Source organism: Setaria viridis, chromosome 9, assembly GCF_005286985.2.
Source record: "Setaria viridis chromosome 9, Setaria_viridis_v4.0, whole genome shotgun sequence".
Classification (NCBI taxonomy): domain Eukaryota; kingdom Viridiplantae; phylum Streptophyta; class Magnoliopsida; order Poales; family Poaceae; genus Setaria; species Setaria viridis.
Window position 1 is genome coordinate 52331425 of NC_048271.2, and position 15620 is coordinate 52347044.

A 15620-nucleotide genomic window follows, 5' to 3' on the forward strand; every position below is an offset into this window, starting at 1 on the left:
CATCGGCTGCTCCGGCGTTGGCCTGGAAGATTTTCGAATTGTCCCGTGGTTTGGATCGTGATTATTAAAGGATCCTTTTGTAAATTTTGACTTAAATAAATTTCATAAGAACCTCTTGTTCAAAATTGGGGGTCCTTTCATAAATTCGACTCAAATAAATTTCAAAAAACCCTTGGTTTGGATAGCGATTATTAATCGCGATCCAAATTGGCGATCCTTTTGTAAATTATTGACGATATCTCCAATAATCTGCTCTGCTCCGGCAGCTTGACGCGCGATTCACCGCGCGCATCCGAGCCGAGCGATAACCTGCGGTTGAGCTCTGGCGGTCGGTCCCGGCGGCGGCGTCTCCTCCCGGAACTGGACGCAGCGTGCCGGTCCTGGTATAGCCCGTCCTGGTGAGCTTCTCCCTGGACCAGATCTCCACGGCCCCGTTCCTGGATCCTAGATAGATGAGGTCCGCGCTGGCCACCAGCGACCGCGCCTCCATCGACGGCGGCATCGACCCGACCAGCTTGTAGTTTGCGACAGTTACACACCTGCGTGCCGCCGCAGCCGTCAGAAACCTGAAGATTGAGTTGATGCAAGTGTTCACTGTTCAGTTCGTTTCAGTAGCTTTACCTTAACGACGTGCCGTCCATGGAAGGAGTGCTTCCGGCCGGTGCAGAGCAATCCTCTTGCTGCCGGACTGGATTACACCCAGCGTGCCACTCGCCAGATCGATTTCCTGTCATCGTCGATCACATTCAGTCAATGCCATCCATCATCCGTGCCTCTAGTAGCTTCCACTTGAAATGGATGCGCTGCTTCTGAAGATTTCAGCAGCTAGCAGATAACTGAATGCTGCTGTCGCTGCAGCCGCAGAAAAGCTTGCCGTGCCGCGCACCAGCGCCATGGACCTCACGTACTTGTTGGGTATCAGCTACAGTACATAATTACAGGTTCTAGGGTAATACAGAAAAAAAACAAGCATAGAAGTCACTAATTGCCCTAGCCTTTAGCTCTCTGTAGCATGTTGCAAGGCATGATCTATTTAGATCAGACTCGACGATCGACCTCATGCCAGAAGCGGCATTAGACTCAAGAATCACCCGTTCCATTCCCAGGGAAGCAGCATGCTCCATTCCTTTCAAACAGGCAAGAGCTTCAGCATGCTGAGTAATCAGCAACCATTATACCTGACCAGAATGGTCTCCAATAACAAAACCCAACCTACTTTGCCAGTTTCCATTTAGCTTTATTCATCAGGTGCGAAAACAACAGAAGGTATTGACGGCGAAAGAAAATTACCTCGGAATATAAAAAAATTACTGTCATCTACATGTGTCCGTGATTGAGCCGCTGCCCATGAATTTCTGCTAAATAGAACATGAGGCGGCGTCTGCCTGCATCTGTTTTGTCCTTGCGAGGCGGGTCACGGATTCGCCGTTCGCGCGCCCCGTCTCGGTTGAATTTCAACTTAAAAAGTTGATAGATGCACAAGCACAGTCGGGTTTCAAATGTATGTCCACAAAATCTGCAGCGTGTCTAAAAGAAGAAATCTTACAATGGGAGAACCTGCAACGCACGGACACTGGCAGTGACAAGCACCGTACGTGCGAAAAGCGATGGGCGTGCACGACGCCGCAGCTCATGAGCTCTCTGACGCGTAACAACGCGCCATAGCATCAGATGGATGCGTACCAGAACAATACAAACGGAAACAGACAAACAGAGGCCTCCGAAATTGAACTGATATAAGCAGCAAATATTTCTATTTCTGTAACATACTATTTACAACAATAGTGCTCTTTTTTCACCTTTTTTCTTCCTTTTTTTTAAAAAATACTTTTTTATATTTTTTTCATAATTTCTATGGAGAAAGGGAAAATGTAAGCTAAGCTAAAAGAATCAGATATACTTTGGCCTATTTATTGTCTAAGCTATGGTCAAATTCTTCACCACAGCAAATTGAATCCTGTACCCAACCCAGCCGCCGACATCTCCTCTGATTACTTCCAGTGATCACAACCACGATGGTGCGAGGCTTCTCCCATGGCCGTCATCTCTTCAGTCCCATCTCTTATGCAGGCAGATGCGCCTAGCCATCAGCCATTTGATCTGCTCTAGCCGTCAGCCATTTCCTGCTGCTCAAAATTCCTACAGAGTTGTCACCGAGACAAAAAGTTCGCCACCTAGTAGCAAAGCATGCCTCCATTAGCGACCCAGTGCGCGAAGCGGTCAGAATAGTCCCTAGTGTCTGAGAGCTGGCTGCTCGAACGAGACAGATCCGTGTCATCCCTTCCCTGCAAAATTGAAAAAAGTTCATGCCATGAAATTCGGATATAAGGGAAAGCAGTGCAACAGTAAGCCCAGTTGCTTATAATTCTCATTGCCACGTTCAGATAGATAGATTAAGGAAAGGTTTAATAACAAGGCTAACCTCATCGAGGTGTCCTTGTTCGCTATAGGACGTAGATGATTCTACACTGATCTCATCCATAGGCGAATTGATCAGCGACGACCTGCAAATCACGATTTGAAAAATTGAAACACCCTAACAATGCAAAGAGAGTGGTAGGATATGAAAACTAGTGGCAGCAAATGTTACCTCTCAAAAACTTCCTCATCACAGGAATTCCCCGAAGATGACAACAAATCAAGATCAAGAAAATTTGAGGAATGCAACTCAGGGTAACCTAATCTTTTCAGATAACTCTGCCGCTCTTCTGACATGGAGTGCCTTGCAGGCACTGTGCCATAGTTCATACTGAATATATAGAAAACACGGTTAATATTAAATTCATGGAACGAACAAGTTTTCCAGTAGCCTCCAATTTCGTGTAAGGATAGACGCACCTGGAGCATGGGTTAGGTTCACATATGGAGATATCTGGTGCAGAATCAGAAGGCTCTCTAATATCATCCAGCGGTTGCATAGGAAGCAACGCAGTGTTGTTTTCTCCACTATTGCAGTTAGATACAGGTAGGCTGTTCTCCAACAAAATATTACCATCTGATAGCGACCTCTTTATGAATGATCTGATGTAGCGAGATGAGGATTACTAAATTAGAAGAGTCTGACGAACCAATACAAGAATAGTACAATTGACAGAACTACCGGCCAGTCTAGACTGCTGAAATATCTAGTTTTTGTTGTCCTAAGTTCTTGTTGCCCCAAATTTTGCAATTTCAAACAATGCCCATTGCTCTCCTATTATTCTATTAATACATCAGTTGTATAGTCATTTGTAAGCTTTGTTGCTCTAAGCCTATGAATTTGCACTTTGAAATAAGGTGTATATCGACAACCCTGCTACATTTTCATGAGACAATCTGCTATTTTCACAGCTAGAGAAAAGAATTTGCAGTAAGTGGTAAACCATCATATTAAAATGTCAAACGTATAAATAAAAAGCTGAGTATAAATATATCCATTTGAAAAAGTATTGGAAGCTTATAATCTGCACCTTGCAATCTCTTCTTTTAAAGTTCCTTGCCTCCCAATGTTGTAATGCTGATCGGAGTCCAACTTCCATAATGCAGGTTTCCCTTGTTGAGGTTGGAAATGACCTAAGAACCTGCATGTTTTAGGATAGATAAACCAGTTTGTGGTAAGCGCAAATATAACACATAAATGTCAGTGCTTTCCATTGGTTCCATCATTTCTAAATAATATTGTTTTGCAATACATTGAGAAGCTTACACGTTTATAGCATCCTGCTTGTCATGATCAGTGTAGGCGTTATTGTAGTAGCGTTGAAGGGTTCGAAGGAACTCCTGAGATTGGGTTGCTGCCTTCCATTGGCCTCTTTGCTCACAGAAGATCTGCGGCACATATGAGTAACATGGAAATTTAGACTGATGTACTACCTCTGGACCTTAATAGATGACGTTCAGACCAATATTTTTTTACTTGCTGCTACCTCATTCCTCTGGCCAGGAACGTCAAATATTCCGGACCGGAGGGAGTAAGTCAAGCAAGCAATTTGGAACAGTTAGGAATCTTTTTACAACAAGTTGACTATTATCTCGGATACAGCAGAATCACTTTGGAAGAAAGTATTCACGTCGTTCAGAGCATTTTACGCATCTTTCAAAGTGTTCAGATGCCATAGATTTAAGGTGTTTACAGTTAGAAAAGAAATAAGCACAGCATTATGAGTTGTACTCTTCGGTAGTGAAATATTTCCGGAGTAAGCTAATATAATATGAGATACCTTGTTGTGAGCTGCAGAACCACCATATTGAATAGCTAATGTATCACCCATTCGTTCATAGAAATCCATCAGATCGTCAGCCAGAGGAGCATGCAATTCAATTTTAGGTGCTTCAGTAAGCCCCAGCGCATGAAGTTGACGCCTTAAAGCAGCTAAACCGTATGCAAATTGTGCAACATTTGTGCGGTCCAAGCAGTCTATACAATTTGTCCTGAGGACACCCTTCTGTAACAAAATAGGTACCAACTTAGCTACGCATTCGCTTTGCACGCTGCTACTTTTGTCATCATGTGGTTTGGTAACAGTTCTTTCGCCACTGTAATAAATGGATAAAAGGTATTAGGACTTACAAATAGACAAAAGACATGTGATTTCTAATATATTAATTCGACATAAAGACTTGGAAAAACATGTTGTAAAAATCAAATTTTGGTGAAGGTGTATATTCTTTAAGAAATTTAGGGAACTGTAACATCCTATGATTTGTCAGCTACATGTTATGGTTTCCTAAGAAAAAGTTCTCTTAGTAAACTTTAGACCAGAAGCTACCTTGTGGCATCCTCAGATTTGGCTGATGTACTTATTTTGCAGTGGAGGAATTCAGTTAGATCCAACACATCCGATGCCACCTTGTTTAACAGTGCAAGCACATTGGTACCTTTCCTGGAAGCAGCATTTAGTACTTCGCATTAAGGTACTTACAAGATAATCCACTAACATATCAAGGGAGATCTTACAAAAGATTCGCTTGGAATACAATAAATTACCTTCGAGAAAGCTTACTCAAATCCATGTGTAAAAATTTTAGACGCTTGTCCTCTGTTAGCCCCTTATTAATGTAATGGATAGCCTTAGCAAATTCTGCACGGAGCAAAGATTCACGAGGCTTCTTCTCGCGGGTCTGATAAAAGACAATTAATGGATCCAAAGGGAATATTCAGATTTATAACAAAGAGCAAAAGGCTGTCAAGTTGGCGAATAAACTCTTAGATGTAGAAGTGAGTGACAATATAAGCTGAAGACAAGAAACATCATTCATGTCAAAGTATGAACAACATTGATGTTGCGCTTGCCTTTATTAAGTTCAAGATGATTATTGGATTCCCATATCTAAGTGCAAGGTTCTCAAAATGAAGACGAGTCGCCTTGTAGTCCACATCGGCTTTTACTGCAACAGCAAGGCAGTTGGAATATCAGGTGAGACAGTCCAAGATACAAACTCATAACGAATTTAGTGGAAGAACTTACAAATAATATCTGGTCTAATATTAAGTCTTGAAGTTTCCTGAAACCAGACAAGAGGTATTGATCCTCTATGTTGTACAACAGAAGCCATGTGACTTGGGATTCCATCAGATGTGTCTTCAAAAACAATCTGTTCAGTCTCAACATCATTGGCGACCCTGCCCTTTTCATTCACACCCCGTTTCAAGAATCTAAAATTCAAAATGAACAAAGAAGTATGCAGAAAGTGGTTAACAAACTACTGTTGAGATGAAAGGAATGTGGAATTGGCTACTTATAAATGTAATTTTTATCTAAATTAAACTATAAATCTAAAGGCTTAGAAGTTGTAACAAAAACCTCGTTCCAGCAAAATGGCGCGAGCGCCTAGCTATAAGTGTCAACCAAAAATCCTTCCCGGATACTGAGAGCTTCGACTGCCAAACCAAAACAAGTGTATTAGCATGTCTTCCTACAGCACATGGTTTGTAATGCCAATTTTACGATATGCTTTTGTGGTCCTTGAACTAGGATCAAGAGACAGTGCCCAACACTTACTTGCTAAGGAATGTTAAAACAGAAAAAATATAGCAATGAATTTCATAACTAAGCATTAGGGGAAAACAATTAAACTGTCCAGACTATATGATGTTACTCTGTATCAGCAACATACAAAAGATAAATTAGAAGAACTGAACAAAAACAATAACAGTCTGCTGAGACTTACGAGCAAATGTTCGACTCAGGAAAGCCTCAAGCAGCTCAAACTGAAAAATGTCAGCAGGTTATACAAAGCCATGCCTTTGCAAACCCTTTATTCAAGCTTTCACTATATATCAGGTCATGAGACGTGGAGTGAAACGCCTAAGTTAGTTGGGTGGCATTGAGTTAGCAGCAGCCCTACTTGTGGTCTTCGATGATGAATAGACAGTACTGGTGATTCGGATAAGCTCATTAATCAGAATTTTAAAGGAGGGATCAATTAACACACTAACAAAAGAACTTTAAACTTAGTTGTCCCAAAAAGAACATACCTGTTTAAAAAATCCATGGACTAAGGCAACAGTCCAACTGGTATTCTTGAGATGATTCCGAATTGCTCGCGTCAGAAATTCATTCCATACAAACATTGTTTCATAAACAACCTGTCCAGTATTCTTCTCAGTTATGTTCTTCTGAAGGCTGCGCATGATGTTGTAAGAGTAGCTGAAGAAGAAATCCTTTGAAAGATCAACCGAGCAAAGTAGGCGCTTATATCTACAGAAAATGAGAGACGAGAACATAAATCACTTCAGAAAATTTGAAACTTGTAGTGTATATCTGAAAATGAATATTACAAGTAGAATGCTACTGGAGCAAGAAAATTTGAAACTTTTCTATATACCTCCAACCACATGAACACCTTACACAAGGCTCAGAACTGCAAGAATTCCCATTATGTATACTGGCTATATGAGTTGGATGGATATTGTTTCTCAACAGGAAAATTTATACACATAAGAGAGATGTGAACAAATATTACTCTATCGCTGTACAATCAAACAACATCATGCAGATTTCCCCATGCTCTACTGGAACATAAATAAGGGATCCCCATAAATAATGAAGAGAGCTTAGTATGTCATCATGCAATTCAATGCAAAACAGTACAACAAGGGGGAAAGATGCATCGACACCAAAATTGTGTCTCAACACAACATAGCAACCAAACGAGCTCAAAATTCAAATACGTGGAAAAAAGGGTAAACAATGAGATAAATTAATAAGAAAGCTAGAAAATGTACGCTAGAATGCAAGCTGGCATTTTTGTTAAGAACCAATAATGGAATTACAACAGGCAGTACACAATATTTACATGTTGAAAAAATAAAAGACCTGTTCTCATCCCTAGAATAAGCCACGTTGGGCCAGACTATAACACTTGGAATTGTGATCATTTCACTCTTGCCAATGGAATAGATTTCATGGCCGCATATTGTGCCAACTTTCCTTCTCCTGGTTATTACAACCATGTAATAAGGACCAAGAAACTTTACAAAACCTGAATAAGCAAAGAATTAAATGTTATAATTTGAAGAGACAAGCTAGAGAGTTGCAACTGATATGTTCAGGGAGTGCCAGTTTATGTTGCATTACCAACTATTCCATAGCATTTTGTGACAAATTTCAGTCCACCAGTCAACCTATTCCCCTCATGAATCCGCCAAAGCAGTTCTTGGCATTCACTCTCCGTGTAAATAGTTGGATCCTCCTCGACACCCAGCTCAGTACACTCCATCCGATCAATCTTTAAGACCCTCCAGTGAGCCCTGCTCTTGTCTCTTCCAATAAGGTAAAATTTCTACACCAAAAAGGCGCACACATATTAACAACAACAGTTGGACATTAGATAAAATGCTTGTGAGTTTCAACATCAAAACTATCTCCAGTAAATCAATGGAACAGTATGCTAAGGACAAATATTGAACAACACCTATTGCCTAATGTACCAGTATCTAAATCTTCATCTCTAAATCGAGCTGGTTATCCTTGAAACTTGAGAAAAGAAACTTGTGCATACACAATCAGTAGCTGAAAGCTTATATTATAAGCAGAAGGCTGTTACGCATCAGGAGCCACTGTACACAATAGTAAAATTGAAACATCATTCCAGCAAACGATTTAACTTGCCTGAAACAACTGTATAGAAATAACAAAAAAAAAAGGAACAGCCTTTTTGTTTTCATCCCCTTGCCTCTTTGCAAAAGAAACAAAAGGATATTCGTCTACTTTTTGCAGCCTTTTACCCTTTCCAGTAACCTAATTGAACCGAACCTATCATAAAGTACACCCATCACGCGGTTCAAGCATTAAATCGCACAAGAACTTAATCAACCATTTTACCCAAAAAAAACACAAACCCATTGTAACAAAGTCAAGCACAGCGTGTTTACTAATATATAGAGATCTCAAGTTTGGAGAACCTGCAATTGAAACCAAATCAAGCGAGTACTGAGGAAACAGGATTTGCAGGAGATCCGTACCGATCTGGTTTCGTAGAGCCGAAACTTTTGCAGGAATTTACCACCCGTCATAGCCTCCATCGGATCAGATCGACAAACAAACACCAGGTCCTGACCGAGAAATTGTAAAAAACCAAAGACTCCCTGTAGTTGTTCAGCTCCTCGTCGGCTGCTTCAAGTAGAGCATCCTTATCGCTTACAAACACAAATGCTCCAGGAGAGAGAACCCAATCAAATCTCACACCTTTCGGATCAAGAACGCCAACAAACGAATCGAAATCGATCCAATTCAACCCCCCACAACGAGAGATTCCCCCACCGTTGGATCTGCGCAGAGCGCAAGACCCGGAAACCAAACAAATCGATGCAAAACCGAACACAAAGAAGAGGAGATTTCCTTTCCCTGGGCTCGGCAGCGAGAGATTTGTTGTGGAATGGAACGGAGGATTCCACGCAGACAACGCCCGCGGGAGAGCTGTGTCAGCAATAGGCGAGGCTAAATACTCGGAGTAAAGAATGGACTTTTCTGGAGGGGCAGGGAGGGAGGAGGGGGGCAGCGCAGAGCCACATGAAGCTGGCTGGATGGCGACGACGGCGTCGTCCACAAAAACACCACGCAACGGCGAGCGAGAGTGGCCGGGCAACCGGGGCAAAACCGTCTAATCATTGAAGGAACAGTATCTTTCTTGGTATCTTTTGGTGCTGGCTCGGCCCTGCTGCGGTAGGGGTGGATAGCGAGCTGGCTCGGCTCGGTGTAGCTGAGCTAGCTCGGCTCGGCTCGTTATGAAACGAGCAGAGAAGCCAGCTCGCGAGCCAGGCAGCAGCAAGCGTGGTCGAGCAGAGCCCCCTCGAGGCAGCACGGGACGAGGCAAGGGCGTACCGAGGGTGTCGCGGAGGAGACCGTCGCCGCCGCTCGTGGAGCAGCAGCTCATCCGTAATAACACTACTGGGATCTCATATCCTAATAATACGATCACCTAATAATTCAATTAATAAGAACTTAATTACACTTACTTATGTGATTAGTAGATACTCTTAGGGCTGCTGGCGACGAGGGAGCAGGCGTGGTGAGAATGATCTCCAGACGAGAAATACCATCACTGGGGGATAGTGGTCGGCGGAGGCCTTCAAGTGCGTCGATGTGCTGCTAGGATTAGGAGACCTCCTCACCTAATCACGTTTGGACTCAAGGGTCCTTCTTATAGCACGTCTGCCCTTGGACCTGACCTTTATATCAGTTTGTTGCCCTTGATTGATCAGGACAACAGGGTGGTAGTTAGGTAGTTAGCTCCCTTAAGACTTGGTCCTAAGCCACGATCAATTTCAATATTCTCCCTCTTGATCGTGAGGCTTATCATCATAAGTTCTACTCATAGTAAAAAATATACGAGGTAACGCGTCACAATAGTTAACAAAATATCATTGCAACTTCATTGCCCACAATATGTTAATCTACTTCTATTGGATAGTCGCTTATTCATATAATGGGAGATGACCTTCTTACTTATGGTCCTTCTGTGCAAATTGTTTTCAATTTCATCATGCGCATTTAGTAATAAGAAAATAAACATGTGTCTAGAATCAAGGATTTAAGATCTTAATTATCAGTTGTCACAATTCATAAAGCCGGCATAAATTGAGACATGTCTTTAGTTAGGAAAATATGACCCGAGTGATGTTCAACCCTTAACACTTATACGTTGAGCATCAACTTATATCATTAGAGCATGAGCTTAAACATTATACTATATTTAACATATGATTTTGGATCTTTCTTTCATAATGTCATGCGTTAGACGGTACCACTAGACATGTTACTCAAAACTAAATTGCACTTCTTATGGCAAAGTTAAGTTGCACTTCTTATAGTAATTCCGGGATCAATTTCTTAAGCTAAAGAAATTATCTAGTAACTTAAATTGGTCTCATGCTGAAATTAATTTTTGATTTGGATTGAAACATGTCACGACTGAGAATGGAAATATCAATTATTTCTTAGTGAGCTTGGTTGGAACCTTCCACAATATACTCCTCCAGACTCAAGCAAGAGTGAAGATTCATGTGGAATTTCTAATATCAACACTCCTTGCAAAATTAGCACCTGAATAACCAACAACCTTATGGCTATAAGATTCTTAATTCGTGAGCATGCACTGACAGAGGCATCTTGATGAATCATATTATTATTCAAAGACATAACGAATATTATCAAGATAAATTGAATACCTGAAGGAAAAGTAACCTTTAAGTTTTATAGAATATCCCTCTTAAATTTACATACCATAATATAGGCACTCATGGCTCTTGAAAATAATGAGCAACAAGAGTCAAGCTTTAGTCAAGGTTATAATTGTACTTCAGTTGTCACTATTGCTTATGTGAACCCTTACGAGAGTCATCTACCATGAGTAGCGATACTTTCCTTCTTAGAGTCACTATTGCTTATGTGAACCCTTATGATCCACTATTTTGACTCCGTTAGGAAATAAAATAGTACCACTAGTTTTTTTTTACTTTCTTGCTTAATGAAGTAATGCTTACTCGGTACGTACGTAATAAAATAGTACCCTCTCAAGTTCAATGAAACATATGCACAACCATTCATAATTTTGGTTTCTTAACAGAACACACTTATTTTCTGTGGTATCAACTAAAAGGCACGTGTGGTTATACTTTAAATTTTCAACCATAATTCTTATCTTCTTAGCAGTGGTTATTGTAGTACTTTCACTTAATGGAGCAGGTATTTCTATCTTAATGAGACGTTCTGATCTCCCCTCAAAATACGGATTTATCAGTAAAGCAAGCCACATTTTGATGACCTCTCATTAACCCACTTCTAGAGGAAAATTTAAGAGTTAGCATGCTTAGTGTTCCCAATAATGTAATATAGAGAGACAAGAAAGGATGTTTCTCCATATAACAAGATCAAAATTTTATTAATGGAATTAAGTGTGAAGGTATAACTTAATGCTGATCAAAATCTTATAATAGCTTCAATATTAGCCTCTTGTCCGTACGTAACTTCAAAACTTATCTTAGATATTTTCATTATACCCAAAGAAATGTTAACAACATGTTCATAAGGTTGCTAACTTTACTCAAAACGCTCGTTCAATATAATCAGCTAGGATTCACTTTCTCAATCTGTGCTTTATGATTGAAATGAACTCAAAGTTTTTATAGATTTCCTATGTCCCAACTCATCATTGTCAGATAACTTCATCCGATATGGGAATTGCTCCCCTAGATCCTGACATATTCTTGAGGGACATACATTTAGGCTGCTCCTGCTAAGCATATGGTAAATAATTCATTGGATTCTTATCAATATACTATTTTCCAAAACTTTTCTAATGAGAGCCCATACTCATGTGTATAGTTAATTATATCCTTAAGAAATAATGTACTAAAATTTAGGTACTATTACTTAATACTTTCTCACAATGCTTATGTACCACTAATAATCTAATATTTAAAATTTTTTGTAATATTTATTTGAGAGAAATTTTCAAAAATTTAAAACTTTTGACTGAATTGTGTGATTATTTAAAAATGATAGTCAAATTCTCTTCTCATACCAAAATTCCATTTCAAAACTTGTATGGATTGATTTGGATCTTTTTGGATTTTTTATTTGGATCTCATGTTTGAGTGCTAAATATAAATCTAAACCTATATCTAAATAAAACAAAACCTATCTAACCCACCAAGCCGGCCGCAACCCACCAACCTAGCCCGCTTCGCCCTCGCCCGCCTTCGACCTGGCCCGTTAACACCGCCTGCCGCTCCGACCCAACCTGGCCGTCCACCTAGCTCAGCACGCCGGCCCGCTTAACCACCAGCCCGTGCGCCGCGCTCCCTCTCTTTTCTCTCACCGACGCGCCGGACCCACCCGTCAGCCACGCCGTTCATGTGCTTCCTCCTCCTCCCGATCGTACTGTCACGCGCACCGTGCGTGTACGCCGGATGGGACGGCCGCACGCCTTGCCGGTCGCGCTGGCACCCACTACCGCGCTCGCCCGCGCCCTTGCTTTTGCGCTGGCAGCCTTGGATGGCCGCCCTGCCACCCGCGCCACATCTCGATCGTTCATGCCGCCAGTGCCGCCCCGCAAACCCTAGCATGCCACCACACCCCTCCAAAACCCTAACCCGTGCCTCGCCGCTATAAATAGTGCCGCTCTAAGCCCTTCCTCGCCATCCTAGCCCCCGGGCTCCTCCCCATCGCTGCCGCATGAGAGAGGAGAGGGAAAGAATGGAAGGGAAGAAGGGGGAAGAAGGGAAGGAGAAGGAGGAGAGGGAAGAGAGGAGGAAGAGAAGGAGGAGGACAGGAAGCCGTGCCAGAGGAGGCCATCCGAGGGAAGCCGTCCGCCGCCCGACGCCACCGCTTTCGCTGTCTCCCCCGCAGTGAGCCTCGCTACCCCTCTCTTTCCCCTCGTTGTTTCGCCGTGTGCCCGTCCTTCGAACCGCCTGTAGGGAGCGTCGTCGTTCGCCTTGCCGCGGGCCTGCGGCCAGGGACTACCCCGTGCCCGCGTGCACGCGCCTTCGAGCGTGAGGTCGGGGCCACGCGCTAGCCCGGTTGCCGCGTGCACGCGCCCATGCCGCTGCCGCGCCGCGCCCATGTCGCTTGGCTGCCACCTGCTGTCCGCGCCGTGCCGTTTTGGGCGCGGTCACCGCCACGCCGTGCCACGTCGTGCCGCGCTCCGCCGCAGCGCCATCACGTGCCACGGAGCCACCACGTAGGCACCATGTGGCAGAGCCACGTCGATAAAGTGTGCCACTTGGCTGCCACGTGGCGCTGATGTGTTCGAGGCCCGGGCCCACTGTCGGGACCCACTAACCTGTGGGGCCCACCGCCGACCGGTGGGACCCAGTTGACCAATCAACGACGACATCAGCAGACACGTGGCGCACTCTCGTGCTACTACGTGTCACAACAAGGGACTGACACGTGTCACAATAATAATAAAATGTTTTATGAAATTATTTAAATAAATAAATAAATCTTTTAATCTTTAAAAATTCATAACTAATTCATTTAGCTCAAAAATATGAAACCAGTTGCATTAAATTCGTAAAATCGAGCCCGTGCTGTTTGTAGCTAGTTTGGTGTTATTTGGATCTTCTAAATTTAGCTTTGTTGAAGTTTTTGCTTAAATGTAATGTTGTTTAATTTACTTTACACCGTATCCCGTTCTGTGCATTCCCGAGCTACGACCCGGAAGACCCTCAAGACCCTGACTACGCCGAGGAAGATCCAAACGACTACGGAGAAGGTGTCATGTCACTCCCAATCGTATAGATCCTATGCATGCTTAGTTGCTAGCGCTTTATTTGTGATACTTGATGATGTTGGATTGCATATCCAATATTTTTAGCCATGCCTTGATAATTGTTTATCCTGTTTCCCTTGTTTACCTATTTTTGTGAACTAGCTACAGATCCCTAGCTAGTCCACCACTCATATATCCATATGCATGCTTCTTGAGTTATGAATAGACATTTACCATGGTTTTGGTGATGGGAATTCCTTAACACTCTCACGTGTGTTTTGGGTGAGTGTGACTCCTTGATATGTTTTGACAGGAGTGAGCTGTGGATGGTACTGAGGAGTGCGTTGCCCGAAAGAGTATTCCGAACTCTCTTTATACCCTGTACCTGTGGCAGATACCTTGTTTGTTAGCAAGAAGCAAATGACGTACTTGTACGTTGCAGGTACTTCGGCATATACTTGTGGAGGAGACGCTCACTCTCAGCCGCTTGAGGATTGAGTGGATTGAGTCGGGCGGGCAGTGGGCGCTGGCCGGCGCGTGGGCAGCGGGAGGCTAATCCTGGTGGTGCGGATGTCGAGGGAGGGGCGATTCGGGAGCTAGCAAAGCTAGGGAATCAAGCGGCTGTACGGCTTGCCTATGTTGTGCACTTACAGGCCGTGCGGAGGAGATGCACATGCTGGCTATTGGGCCAACAAGTGGGCTGGGATGCTTACTTGTGTGTGGATTGGGGGGCGTGACGCGGTGCTGCTTGCCTGCTTTGTCCTGCCTGGGCCTTGGTCAACGCTAACATGCCTTTGCTCGTTTAGCTCGCGAGCTGCTCGAACTCACTCGCTGTACTAACGAGCTAAATTGTTAGCTCGGCTCGTTAAGAAAAAATAGTACGAGCCGAGCCGAGCGAGCTAACGAGCTACGGGCATTTTGTCCAGGTCTAGTTCAGTGACCAACTTCAGTTTCGTCTCGTCCAAGAGGAAACCGGTAAATGTTAGCTTTTTCCGGCATGACGGAGTAAAATGGTGCTACTCTGTTATTAGCTGCAACATAACATATAGTAATTCAATAACCAAACACGAATTTTCCAATTTGATTTCTCGAATTTGAGACTTTGACTTTGTGGCTTATTTTCTTGAACCTTTCCAATGACTAAACTACCAAATTATTCCTGTTGGAAACATGAATGGTTGAAACAGTTTTCTAGAAAGAATTCTTAAACGAGGTGTATATTGTATTTTTCTTTTTTTTAAAAAAATAGGGAATAGCTATGACAAGCTTTAAAACTTGAACAGTAGTATGAGCCTGGATTGAACTGCCAGGGCACTGGATTTAGGAAGTTGGTTCAGGGCCGTAGATGAGCAAACATCCCATATGGTACTATTAATGCAGTACTGACAGGAGAAGAGAAGAGAAGAGAAGAGAGGAGAAACGTGCAAGCAAGATGACACTTAGCTTTCCGGAGAGGGACCAAGAACTGGAAGCTATTCAAGCTACTTCATCTTAATTCCTCATGAAAAGCTGAGGAGATAACATGGTACAGCACTGACCAAATAAGATGATGAACATCATGATCAGTTCCTCAGCTCGCGCTTGTGGCAAAAGGAGACTTTTTACTGCAAGATTATACTGCATTTCGTTCAGTTACTGCGCACAGTATACGGAAATCTATAGTTGTTACTATTTAGTGCAGTTCACAATCAAACCACCCAACTACTTGGATTGACAAGGAAGGTCTTGTGGCCTTTACATCTGTGGAGTGAACAGCACCACCGGTCTATTTGTTCCCCAGGGACCACATGAAAATCATTTCCTCGCCCTCAACTCTGATTTTAGGGGAAAAAATGGCAGCAGGTCGATGATGTCTGCTCAAGAAAAACCAGCATCTAATTTCAGCCATTCGATGGAGAAACCTGGCGGTGATCTGGCAGGCG

General features: G+C 42.9%; 1 protein-coding gene across 1 annotated transcript; it reads right to left on the minus strand.

Moving 5' to 3' along the window:
• Window positions 1-1715: 1715 nt before the first annotated feature.
• Window positions 1716-9006, minus strand: LOC117835870 (phosphoinositide phosphatase SAC2). The gene is made up of 16 exons (XM_034715186.2): window positions 8447-9006; window positions 7560-7764; window positions 7299-7464; window positions 6458-6680; window positions 5784-5860; window positions 5448-5635; window positions 5273-5367; window positions 4967-5100; window positions 4749-4862; window positions 4200-4515; window positions 3686-3807; window positions 3450-3560; window positions 2839-3021; window positions 2591-2749; window positions 2423-2504; window positions 1716-2285 (listed from the first exon to the last, which is right to left on the minus strand). Exons 1-16 carry the CDS (start codon window positions 8504-8506, stop codon window positions 2175-2177), a joined length of 2346 nt encoding a protein of 781 aa, XP_034571077.1. The 5' UTR covers window positions 8507-9006; the 3' UTR covers window positions 1716-2174.
• Window positions 9007-15620: the final 6614 nt, after the last annotated feature.